This window comes from Ammospiza nelsoni, chromosome 12, assembly GCF_027579445.1.
Source record: "Ammospiza nelsoni isolate bAmmNel1 chromosome 12, bAmmNel1.pri, whole genome shotgun sequence".
Classification (NCBI taxonomy): Eukaryota; Metazoa; Chordata; class Aves; order Passeriformes; family Passerellidae; genus Ammospiza; species Ammospiza nelsoni.
This window is the reverse complement of record NC_080644.1, coordinates 4806376-4819869: the sequence shown is the minus strand read 5'-3', so window position 1 is coordinate 4819869 and position 13494 is coordinate 4806376. Positions and strand designations below refer to the sequence as shown.

General features: G+C 39.2%; 1 protein-coding gene across 1 annotated transcript in view; it reads right to left on the bottom strand.

Annotated features, from left to right (window-relative positions):
• Window positions 1-312: 312 nt before the first annotated feature.
• The window catches only part of OSBPL2 (oxysterol binding protein like 2), a 33182-nt gene continuing 20000 nt past the window's right edge, over window positions 313-13494 (bottom strand). The window contains exons 7-15 of the mRNA XM_059480605.1: window positions 12853-12950; window positions 12001-12183; window positions 9406-9513; window positions 8418-8507; window positions 7696-7816; window positions 5753-5881; window positions 4913-5036; window positions 4189-4279; window positions 313-3015 (exon numbers count right to left, since the gene is read on the bottom strand). Of these exons, the coding sequence (XP_059336588.1) occupies window positions 2913-3015; window positions 4189-4279; window positions 4913-5036; window positions 5753-5881; window positions 7696-7816; window positions 8418-8507; window positions 9406-9513; window positions 12001-12183; window positions 12853-12950 (1047 nt within the window). The 3' untranslated portion in view covers window positions 313-2912. The remainder of the gene's footprint in view (window positions 3016-4188; window positions 4280-4912; window positions 5037-5752; window positions 5882-7695; window positions 7817-8417; window positions 8508-9405; window positions 9514-12000; window positions 12184-12852; window positions 12951-13494) is intronic.

Sequence of the window (13494 nt, the reverse complement as noted above, 5' to 3'; positions counted from 1 at the left end):
TTGATAATATTTTTTACCAAAGCCCACTCTCTCCCCAGCTCCAGCTCACACCTGGCCTCTCCATCACCATCATCCATCACACAAGGTGAGGTCAGAGCTGGGAGCGCTACCGAGCTCTTCCCGCTGACAATTCCCACCCAGCACCTCCACCCACGGCTGGAGGTGTCCAAAGCTCCAATTTAAATCATCTTTGTCCTGTGGCCATCACAATGAAATCAAGGTACAGCCCCACAGCTGGCTGAGCAAAGCCAAAGCCCTCCTTTCCCCCCACCAGGCTGCTCTGTACGGGTCTCACAAAAATCTGTCACCATCCAGAGGCCCAAAGGATATTTATTTATTAAGTATTTATTATAATTTCTTTCTAGCTGGTTTCTCTATGTAGCTGTATTAACATATACTAACACAGTTATCTTATATACAGTGTTTAATCAAGTTATAAAAGTGACATTCTTTCAAAAGGTGCAAAGTTATTAATGTTTTGACACGTAAACTACTGAGGCGAGATCTGCATTGAAAATAAAAACTTTTGGACTTTGAGAGCATTAGGAATGCCAGGGCTGGCCAAGCAGAGCGGTGTCGGCAGCGCAGGGAAAGGGTTCTGAAAGTGTTGCCAATGAAGAATAATAAATTAAAAGAATGGGTTTGGAACGAATCTGAAATTTTTCTGAAAACTTCAGACGAAAGGAAAGGAAGACGGGGGTGAAGATGTAAATACTGAAGTGTTCTTACACTGGAAATGTTCCCAGTTTCTTTTTATATCCCATGAAGATTCTATACTGAAGTTTGGATTAAACACATTGGTACAATTGTTTCATGCTTTCACATAATGACAAGGCTTTAGGTCTTTGAATTTAAATCCCGGCTTAGACAAAAGGGATGCTAACCTGTACACCTCCTCTTAGAACATCTGTACAGTTTCTTCCATTCAGGCAATTTCTATTTATATGCATTGTTTTAAAAACATCACTCCAGCATTGAACACACTATGTAATTAAAGTAAGTTTTAAACTCCCACTGGTCTAAATATGTGATTCATTTCAATCCTCACCTAACAAAAAAAATTCCCTATGGCACGTGCAGCACGTTTGGAAAGGGGTTAACAGTGCCTGACACTGTCATTAAAGCTCAGGTTTTTATAAAAACTGTTTTTATGCTGTTCCATGAGAATCAGCAGTGTCTTTTCAGAAGTGTCTGCGCCCATACCAGGAACAAACACAACCCCACTGTGCCACTAAGTCCACCTCAAATTCTGAGGACTTCCATCCACACAAATTACAATTTTTGGCACCAGAATCCAGTTGCCATGAACAAGAGTCAGATTGTGCCCTTCCTTACTGTCTTGAAGTTTTACAGCTCCTCTTATTTTTCCAATGAAGACAACTAAATTTTCCCCAAATGTAATCCAATTGTTGCACACATGATTTGCTGGAAGAATTTCTCTATGAATACATTTTCTTTTGCTTTTTAATCCTCTGAGAGAGAAACACTTCAAAAATCCACTTTCTGAATGAAATCACAGATGTTTTGGACACAAATCAGACCAATTCTTTCTTGAACTGCTCATGTTACTGGCACTTAACACCAACAATTTCTAAATTACTGTAAACTTCACAGCACCACAGCCACTCTCCATTTTTTGCCTGGTTACTCAATTAAAAACTTTCATAAAAGAAGCAGCAACATAAGGATCAATTTTAATTACTGGACCAAATTTTTCAAGCCTCTCTCCACACCCTGGCCCCTGAAGTATACCACTTGAAAGAAAATGAATGCATCAGTTCAGTAATTGATTATTTCCAGTATTATATGGCTTTGATGGTTTCATATGGAACAAAAAGAAATTTTAAAAAATCCCACTTTTTGACATCACGTGCTCACAGGAAACTTGTAATAGGTATAACTCTGCCAAAGCTTTAAATTGATTCTGCTTTTTCACAACATACAAAACAGACATGACCTAATAATGAGAAACATGCAAACCAAAACTTCCCCAAACATGAACCTGCGTGGACACACACACGGAAGTGCTTCCAAAGGAAAGTTTAGTCTAGAAGCATACACAGTGCCAAAGCTGCCAAAGGTAGTGCACAAGAGTTAAGCCTCCAAGTGGTAGCAAGCAATATACTGTACATTGGAACCACCTCGACATTCCTGCTATTGCTTCCAAAGCTTCTCCTATGGTAAGAACAGCATTTAACAGCATTTGACCTGAGGAAAAGCACATTTGGGGTGTGCCCTTCCCCTCTCCTAAGGTATGCTCTATGGGATTTATCACAGGTATACAGTTTAATGCTCACAGTGTCCCAAAGTTGTGAAGACTCTGTAACAGACAACTACAGTGTGAGAGCCCCAGGCTGGGTTTTGTGATCCCAAGGCTCTCAGTTATGGAATTGTTGAGAGTGGGGCCAGGAGCTCCTGTCCCCAGGGAGTGCTACATACAGTATGGGAGTGTGACAGGACTGGGATTGATCCTGTTGGTACCATGTTGGCTTTTCATCCCTGCTCCGAGTGCCAAAAACTTCAGCTGCTTCTCTATTGTACTAAATATCAAGGATATTATCTCTAGTTTATTTAAGTTATGTAGTTTTCAAGGATGTTATGTGCTCTACAGATACAGCATATCCTCCTGGCAAAGAAACTAGGGGAGTAAATGGAGAACCAAAGGTCCCTCTGAAAATTAGTGAAAACTTGATGATTTCAGGTGCAGCTTTACAGAATAAGCACAACAGTATTTAAATATTTGGCAATCCAAAGTTAGTGGGAATTAAATCATTGATTGTTGACTTACAGAATTTCTGTTAAAATTTACTTTGAAAAGCTGGTTTTTGCTATCAACAAAACCAGAGTAACTGGCTTGGAATGAAATCTAGTAACTAGATGTCCGGATGAGATGAGCAATTGCTTCTGGAATTTCAGTATATGTCTGGACAGTCTGAGAAATTTCTATCAAAATAGCCACCTGAGTACAGCCAATCTGGAGTCCCAGTGTATGGGTTAGTGCCTTGATGAAACCATCTGTAAAACAAAAAAAGAAGAGAAACAATAAAAGAAAAAAAAGCAAACAGAATGAATAGTTATTAACAGGGAAAAAACCCAGTGTTGCTTCTTACACAAAACATTCTAAAAATACACTGGTATTTCTTATTAAAAAATTCTTAGGAAATATTCTGAACATGAAAATAATTGAACTTCCGACACAATTATCATCACCTTGTAGAGCACCTTTTATTTTAGCATAAAGTCTAGGAGAATTAAATGGATTTTAAAATTCCTGTCCTATTCCAAGTAAAAATAACACTGACACTCTAGATTATATATATTAATTTTTACTTTAAAAGAATGCCAAATCGGTTACACAATCATTTTGGGAAATTTCTCCCAAGGGGAAACAGTTTCTGTTCTATGGAGCTGTGCCCTGCACAGAACATCAACAGCTGCTTCCTTTTAGCCACATTAACCAAAACCAATTTTATATTCTCTGGAAGAGATTTTTCAAAGCATTAACTGGAATTAATCTGTAGCTATTCCTACAGGCATTGGGAAAAGAATGCTTTCTTTTCTGAATTTCATAAAATCATGGAGCATCCCAAAGTTCTTGCCTTTGAAGGAAGCAACTGGCCATGAGCACACACTTGAGTGCACAGCACTGGCAGCTGTGAAAAGCACCCTGTGGGAGCAGCAGCCAAATCACATATCACTCCCTGATGCACTCTGTGACTCGGAAATCACTTGAATATGCAATCAAAAAAGCAATTTCTGAAGTATCCAAGCCAAGAAATCCAAAGAGTTTGAAAATAAAAGGTCCTAGAGGGCCACATTGTCTTGCTCAACTACCAAAAGCTGGACAGGAATTGGTTAAAGGAGGATGACAGTCAACATTTTAACATTCATTCTAACAAAAACATGACCTCTGTAGGTTAAAAAAAAGAATAAATCCAGCATTACCACAGTAGTTAATTATGACAGGTTTCAGCATTTCTTGTTAGGTATTTTTTCCAGGACAGACTTATCAGCGATTTTGGCTTCAGGCTACACATTTAATTGTTGACCCAGCAATGCTTTAAGTGACACTACAAATTGTGCTGTCATGGAAGCAATCAGACACATGCTGTCCTGAATTAAAACAATTCAAGCAGTGTACCCAACCTGCTTGAAGGCTTAAACAAATTGCTCCTCCTTGCCCCTTACCGTGTGTGCCACTCCACCTCGTCCTTCGCACGCTCCTTGCGAGCAGCTCTCTGTTTCTCTTCCAGTCTCTCCTTCTCTCTGCTTGCCACATCTAGCCAATGTTTCAAGAGAAATTGGTAATTTAGCAAAAAAGAAACAAAGATGATGAAAACACAGGAAAGACCAGAGAAATCAAATAGAATTCATTTAAGCATGAGAAAGCATTTGCTGAATACAGTCTTTAACAACAAAACCCTAAAACTCATTTCAGCGAAGTTGCTGCTACACAGGGCTGAAATGAAATGTTGGGGTTTTATCTTCTTTCAGAAACACTGCACTGAGACAGCAGGGAAGAACTGAGATTAGGCAATAACAGAGAGAGTGATTTTTTTCACTATTTGGCCCTGTGTTTCCTCTGACAAACACCAGAGCAGCAAAGCATGTCTGCTCACCACATGTCTCTCCAGACAAACCCCAGAGCAAGTGGAGCACATCTGCAGCTCCTCCCAAGCTAACAAACATGCAAACACATCACAACACAGAACAGCAGCCCTGGGATGCATCTGCTCTCTGGGAGAAAACAGACATCATACACTGTTCAAAAGCATGTTCAGTGCACAGGATGAAAAAGAGTTAAGGCTGCTCTGAAAATGAGAAACTGAAGAGTGTTTCCTGCATCAACCTCCCTTCAGCAAGCCCTCCCAAATCTCAGAGCAGTGCCATATTCCCTGCAGCACACACGTACCCATGTTCCCGTTCTCCATGTTCCTGATGTCCGGCCGCAGCCGGCAGTCCGTGGGAGCCAGGATTGCCTCCATGCCCTTCTCCAGCTCATTGAGGCTCACAGCAAAACTGGTGAAATTGTACATCTGAAAAGCAAATGGAAGAGAACACACAAGTTATTGCAGCAAAGCAGTGCTGAGTCCATTACAATGAATGGATACAAAACTTCCAACAGAAATTGCTGAGTCAAACCCCTGCTGGCTGCCCTGAAGGCAAGGTTAGGTTCATACAACACCAGCTGGATTTTTTGTTGGAGGGGAAGAACAAGAAAAGGCAGATGGGGATAGAAATCACAGCTTTCATTTTTTAAGCAGTCTTTGCTTGTGAGGATTAAGACAGATTTCCTATGATATTGATATTTAACATCATCATTTTTAGAAAAAAACAAAACCACCCACACCTAAAAGACCAAAAAGTCTTGCTGAAACTATGGAAATTAATATCCTGCTGCCCAGTTACTGCACCCTGTGGCAGCTTGCCTTGGAACAGCACGGCCAGCAGAAGGGTATGTGTATCCATATTTCAGCACTCTCAGTGCAAAGATCTCCCAGACAGGTTAAGCTGAGTCCCCGTGTTCCCAGGTGCACTCTGAGCACACATTCCCTGTGTCAGCTCAGGCACAGCAGGGCTGCTCTCAGCACAGGACCAAAGCACAGCTTGCTGGAGTAGAATTTCAGAGCAGCAAGAACTGCCAGAGCCTGCTCCTGTGCCAAGCAGTGACACTCAACAAGGGTCCCTGGACCATTCCTGGTGTTCTCCTGGACAAGGCACCAGCAAGAGCAAAGCAGATTGAAACAGTTACCTGTGATGAGTTTGGTGGCCTACAGTTTATTCTCCAAAGCAATTTACTGCCTGGTATGAACTGCACTGAGTCTTGAACCTCTGGCATATCATCAGCCTCATCATTTTCAGATTTAAGATCTTCTTCACTCTGAAACAGAGATAACATTTGGCAGAGGAACAAAGGAACATTGGATGGTTTCATCTCAGGTTCTACAGTGACTGTTGAAGAATCTGTTCACATTTGAGATACTGAACACCCCTGTACTTCTGCCTCACCCCTCCTGTTTGCTTCTCTGTACACAGCCTCTCTCATTTTTATCATGTTTTGCTCCTGATATCCCTGAATAGTCTCCCAACACTTAAATAAAACTTGAATATCTGTTTAAAAAACAGTAATAGTAATAATTATAAATGAATGTCTTTCAGAAATGTTTTCTCGAATTTTCCTTTCTCTCCTATGCCATAGCTTAATTTCACCTCACATGACCATTATTTCTACAAATAATGGTCATGCAAAAGAGCCAAGACTGAAATTTAAACCAGTTCCCAAGTTAGTTCTTAAGTCATAAATAGGGCACACCTGGTTTTGGATATTGCTTCACCATTTGCAAAACATTCAGATGTGTGGTTAAAAAAAAGACAGGCCCTCATTTCAGTCTGATCCAATCACAATTATCACAGTTTTCTCACAGTGAAGACTGTGTCCTTAAGTTTATGAATGCAGTGACTTTCCTTCAAAGTTTCCTTTGTTACCAGCTGCACTGCTGTGCTGCACATGTAAAACTCCAATGGTTCAGGGGGCTGCTCTCAGAATCTGAGACAATCTGACTGCTGCAGGACACACACAGCAGCACTGTGGAATTTCAGAGGATTTCACCATGAGAACCCATTTAAAACCACAACAACCAGAAGGGAAGTTTGAGGCAATAACATCCTGGAGTGACAGTAACAATTTTCCCCACTCCCACCCCTTTTCTATTTTCTTTCTGCCCTCTTTGACATGGCTCATTTGTTTCAATCACAAATACCCTACTAGGTTAAACAGAGCCTGTTTTATACACCAGAAAACAGCTCCATATGGTTAAGAGTCTAATTTCAATAATTTGGTTTGAGTATTCATTATTTAAAAAGACAGTTCTAGGCTACTTTCCATGTCAACATCTGGTTTACTGTTAGACAGTTCCCCATCTAAAAATAATCTCAACAGGAAGGAAGGAAGGAAGGAAAGAAAGAGTTGATTTTCTTAAGATGAACAGAACCTTATTTTTTTTTTTAAGAGTCAAAATATAAGCCTCTACCATGATGGAATCCAGAGCCAAAAGCAAGGCCTGTTGTTGCTCTAGATTCTTCTGATGTGAATACTTTTAAAGTTTGAGACTCATAACATCAAGAGTGATTAGCTTCTGTTTAACTTTTCATTTTCAGGGAGTAACTGTTGACATAAGGAAACCCAAAGTCCTCTGCTGCACCATACAACATTTCCCATTTTCCATAAGGAGGTCTTGGCAGCAACTTCCCTGACACTGCTTACATGTGAAGTAAAAACCCTGCATGTTTCCAGACCTCTTTTTTGTAAAGACTTTCTACATCCTAAATTCTGAAAATCTGCATCACCAAAAAGCATATCTGACTTAAACAAAATTGTTATTGTTTTTACTCCCAAATCCTACTATTTTTACAGCTGGAGTTGGCAGTAGAGCCACTTTCCTCATTCAAGGACTGGACAACATCAGCTTGGGGGTTGATATTTGATAATTTCTCTGACCAATCTCCAGCAGACACCATTCCTACGAGCTCCCTTCCATGCCAGCAGCTCACACTACAAGTGCCAGGTGCCTTCTCACTGCTCCATCCAACCTTTACCAAATGACAGCTTTTATCCTCCATTCACCTAACTAAGACGTTTTGATTTAATTTTGGACATTTCAGAATCTTTTCTCCCTAAAGAATCCTTCACCTTACCGACTTCTTCTTCGGCTCACTGCCCCTCTTCTCATTCTTCTTGTAGGTCTCATATGTGGTGGGGTGAGTGCACCACAGACATTCTGTCCACTTGCCATAGATCACACACAGCTTCTTCCTGCTGTAAAGAAAGCAAAGGACACTGAGCTCTTCCTTCAGAGTGAGCCTGCTAAGCCAAGCCTTGCAGATTCTGATCTACATTAAATACTCTGCTTCCTACTTCGCTGCGTTTTATGTTTCTATTTGCAGATTTCACACAATCACAGAATGGGTGATTCTCAGAAAACACAGATGTTTGATAGGCAAAGAAAAAGTTTCAGCTCATTGCAGCTCTCCAGAGCAGATCCTCATGACAGTCACATGCTTTTGCCACTGTTAAATGAATGTGGGTACATCAAAGCCAATTTTAATACAGAAACTCAGAGTCACAAAACAGGTCTGGGTTAATTAAAAACTTTTAACGACCACATTCTCATTATTTTAAACTGAAGACTGGAATTATGACTGTACAATAGTAAATCAGTTGCAGCTACTCTGCATTTTCCCTTTATTTCCAAAACCTGGACTGGAGAGTTTTTCTAATAATGCTTAAAAATTATCATCCTGGAATCACGGGGTTTAAAAATGACACAGAGAACAAGAATGGGTTACAAACTACATTTCCAGCAAAAGAAATGCCCCAGTGTTAAAAATAGAGAGACCAAGAGGCTTTTCTCACTTACTTCTTGTCCTGGATGTATCCCTCTACCCTGTGAAGCTCCTTCCCAAACAGTCCACATGGTTTAAAATTAAGGACACATTTATCTCCAGTACTGTGGAGGAAATAAATACATGCTTAGAAAAGCCAGCCCCTAAATATATCAGAAAATTTATTTTACCTTGTTTAGCTTTTTTAATATAGTTACAGTTAGCTGTTGGTTAGTTATATATATATATAATTATTTTGATTTAACTATGGTTTATTATCTGACCAGGACATGAAAAAGGGCACAAAAATTCTAAAATTCCACAGAACTAACAAATCCTGTACAGAGACAGGGTTACAGATTTGATACTATGAGAAGTATCAAACAGTAGCTTGTTGGATTGAAACCCTCATTTACTGACAGAGCAATGTGTGCAGGAGTAATGCTGCTCACAAAATTCTTTCACTCATCATTTAGAAGGTAATTTATTTTATGTAAGTAAAAAGCTTTGATACAGGCAGTTGGCAGAGCAGTTGACACTCTCCAAGTTCTCCAACTCTGCAGTCATTTTTCTGTGCTGTGCCCTCAGTTTAAGACACTGTCCATTATCTAAACTTTAAAAAGTGACAAATTACAATCAACACAATGGAGGTCCAACCTGCCTCTGACAATTATTCCATTGAATGGTTCTGGAGTTAAATTTAATTTCTGTTCTCTGGCAATGGTGCTGAATTTGGATGGGTAACTCATAAATATAAAACCTTTGCTCTCCATAGGCCATCTGGCTTTGTGCCTTTTCATTAATAATATTATGATAATAATCCCAGGCCTAGGAAGAGTTTGAGTTTGTCAGGAGAAGAAAAAAAAAACCAAAAAACAACCCCACAAAAAGACAAAAATCTCCCAGAAGACTTTGGGGCTACAAAACAAAGCTTCCTGTGTGTCTGACAAAAATCAAAATCTGCTCTGTAACACAAATGACCACAACAATTCCTACAGCCCCTGGGTTCATGATCAGCATTACCTGTGATTTATGATTTCTACCACTCCATACTGTTCTAACCACAGTTTACCAATAATTACATTATGTACACAACAGGTTGGATTTGTCCATGTGTAAGCTTCATTGTGCCTGTCAAGGAAATGAGAGAAAGAAATCATTTTCTTGAGCTTGAGATGGAAGCCTGCTTTCAATTCTGTTCATGGCAAGGCAAAATATTTAGCACTCCTCTGAACAGCCAGCACTCAGCTTCAAAACAGAAGAGAAACAGGCTTTTCTTTACAAGCCAACCATGTGTTGGATCCAAGCATTAGTGCAAGTTAATGAAGTGATATTGTCCTTATTCTTCTCCCTTCTCACATGAGTTTTACAGTTGCTGTGCTCTGGATTACAAACTTCAGCCCAACATAAAGAGCAGTGCAGGAATTCATCTTTTTCATTTGCATTTTTTAGTTTTAAGTGATAAAATAGAGTATTTGCAGGAAACCAGACTAACCAACTAATGCCTAACAGTGTCTGCTATTCAATTGCTGCAGCAGCAGTAAATTGCACAAGTGGTTTCCACAAACATGCCACAAGTTTTCTCATCTGTATTTGCAACCTGTTCCAGTGCCACTGAAGGTAATTTTGGAGGTGTGAGTGGTTTTGGCTTCTTTTTATTTGGTTGTTCAACACCACTGGGACACAACAGCACAATTGCAAGCTCCACAAACGTGACATTTTAAAATTCAGTTCACAACTCAATTCCATCCTTTCCCCAAAGATTCTAGAATTGATTTTCCACTTGGCTTTATTTTTGGCTTGTTGTTTTGTGAAAAGCTTTAAAAGTGAGTTTACAGATTCTAAATCCTTAAAAGACATTATTCTACAATTGATCAAAAAGTTAAACAACAGGATTCCTACTATCACTAGCGAAATCAAAGCTATCTATTCACAGTCATCTTTTCATGTTGGTAAGGGAAATACTGAAGTTACTTGGTAGGCAATCAGTCTATCTTAAAAAAGTTTGTAAACTCTGTTTTAACAGAAAATAGAGAAAAAGCAGTGTCTGTAAAAAGTGCCTTGTATTTCTACTTCCAGTGAGTGTGGAGAGAACACTCCCATGTCACGTTTCCAACCCATCTGTCATTTTCCAGTACAGAGAAATAACAGATCATTTTGAAGTCTCACTATTTCCCACAGCTCCTTTTCTTCAAGGAGTCTTTAGAACAATAATTACTCTTCAGCTGGGGGAAAGAAAATCAGAATCCCTCCAATTCATCCCCTAGCCTTTATTTAAACATAGTTTTATTCCTGAACTATTCTGACACCACAAGCTTTACAGCATAAACCAAAACACAACACAAAGCACTTGTGGTCAGGGCTGATGAATTGAAGCACTTTTTGTGCTGGAGAAGTGAGAGAAAAGTGTCTTCTAATGCTCTGAAAAAACAGTCATGGTTAATATAAAGGCACAATTTAATACTGACTCACAGCTTTGCTTCCCAAACAGCTCCTTGTTCACTTAGGCTTTGAGCAGTTCTCAGACTCCTCAAAGCAACAGAATGGTCTGAATCACAACACTGAGAGGCTCAAAATTTGATTTCAACTTCTGCTGCTAACTTGAAGCAATTATGTAAAATAAATGCTTTAACTGTTTATATTCCAGTTTAAATCTCAGCCTTGATTAGGTTCAACAAGAGTTTTAATAGTCCTCTAAAGAAAGGCTCTTGAGGAACAAACATTATTTTAGTAACACTTGCATTCTGCACTAATATTCACGCTTCCTTCTACATTCAGAAGAAATTTCCATTATTTCCATCATCATTAATCTCCAAGACCAGTTCATACTTTTATGAACTTTGGAATATTAGATACCAACAGCTGAAAAATTAAACTACTTCCCAAAGAAAGTAAAGTCACTGCCTGCTATGCAAAGCAAGTTGGTTTTTATTGAAACCAAATGTCTAGCACTTTTTTAAGTCAACATTTCAAAACCACCTCAGAGTTAGGTCTCAGAAAGGCTTTTCTAAAAGCACCAAATGCAGAATACTTTATTTGCAACTGTTCTAGTGCATCCTCATGTCCCACTTGGAAAAGCTGCAGAGTCTTTGTGCCACCAGGACACAAAACAACTCGTGGGACATCACGTAATTCCTGAGGGACAGGCCTGGAGCAGGCTGGAGAGGCATTCCTGATTTCAGCAGGAACCTGATCCTGCTCTGGAAGTGGCAATCCTGACAAGTTCCTCCTGTTCCCTGACCACACAAACAGTTACTGTGAGATGCAGCTCTTTCCACACAAACCACCAAAACCAACAGCAATACTGAAAATTGAGATGAGCGTGAACAGCCCAGTAAGAGAATTTTATCTCTATATTTAAATTTTAAATGCCTTCACAGAAGTAGCTTTCAGTAGCAACCAATATGTAAGAAATGCTAATTTTCATGATGGAAAAACTGGGTCAAATTGCTACAGCTATGGAAACATAACACAAAAAAACCCAGTTCTGAAATTAAGCAATGAAAATGAACTTGTAAATCAATTCTTCCAACCTCTTCAGCAAGGGGTTTTCAGGTAATCACCTCTGGGTTATTACAAAAAGTAAAAAAAAAAACGTTATTTACTTCTCATACTCACTTCAGAAGCTCCAAGGTAATTGTTCCCCGAGGCTCTGCTTCTATACTCTTCCCCCAGAATTTTAGTTTGGGATAGATTGATCCATGAAATATGAAATCCTTATTGAGGCCTTCAGAATAAAATGCACTAATAGGTGGGTGGTGGCTGACTTGCTCAGATATAAACCTAAATCCTAAGTCCTCCCTGGCAACAACAAAAAAAGAGCATTAAACAGTAAGCACATTTTTAATATTGCAAGAGAAAAGAGGTGATACTTTAAAAAAAGTGAAGTATTTTTAGATTAAACTGAAGGTGAGACTTTTCCTTTTCTAGTTCTGTGACACATTTACAATTAATGAAATGAAAGGATTTCTACTCTGAACACTTTCTTTTTATACCCCTAACCAGATTTCTACCCAGAAAAGCCTCAGAAGAAGTTTCACTGAAATAACTCATGAAAATACAGAAACCCTTTGGGCAACATGAAAAGGTCTGACTGAAAATTCTTTACTGCAGACATCACCCATTTCTTTGAGAAATCTCAAAGTCCTTCAGACTAATTTCTCTATCTGACATGATCAACAAAACAATATTTAAATTAATTAATAGAGTCTGCTCAGGAAGCATCTTTGGTAGAAGAACATGAACCAATTTTTCTCTAAATAATTCAAAGAATATTCTGCCTAGACTTAGAAATAAAATTATTTGCTTTTATATCAACTTCTCAGAAATTCTGAGATAGTTTGAGGAAAAGAATTTTACCTATACTCAGGAATCTACTTTAGTGGTATTTTACTACAACCAGACCAGTGTGAGAGTCTGCTAACTCAAGAACACAAACAGCCCCAGCTCCCAAATTAAAGTAATTACTACCTGGTTAATTCATAGGTTTCTCCTAACAGTGGGTTAAAGGGTTTGCCAGTTCTCTCCCACTGAGAAGCTACAGCAGAAACTGCAAAAGCAGCTACAGCCTGTAAGCAAATTAAGAACACATTGTTATGAGAATAGTGCATTAAAACTCTAAGTTTATTGTACTTTATTTGTTGCACATTACATTATTTATTATTCCAAAAAGGAATTGCTTTATATTTATTTCTTAAGGCAAAACCATTTGTAAGCCATAGAATAAATGACAGAGAAATGGGGAAATATAAGCACTTGTTAAGAATCTCATTTCCAACAGGAATTATTGTCTGTGCTAAATTCTGCCAGATTATACTTTGCCTCACCTACTTCTACAAGATCAGCCTGGTTTTTGAAATCTACTTTCCCCCAACTTTAACTGCCCTCATCTTCAGATCACTGGGAACAGAGCCTCACTTAACTAGTGCCAGGAAAGAACCATTTCTAGCACAGATGAGACTTCCTGAGCCAGGCCAGCAGGTTCAGGTGCCACTGAGGAGCTCCTGCAGGCTGGGAAATGGAGGTTTGGAACACACAAACACAGGAGCCAAGAGAAACTCTCCATTACACTCCAGTAAAAGCAGAGCTGTGAGCAACACCAGCACAACCTGA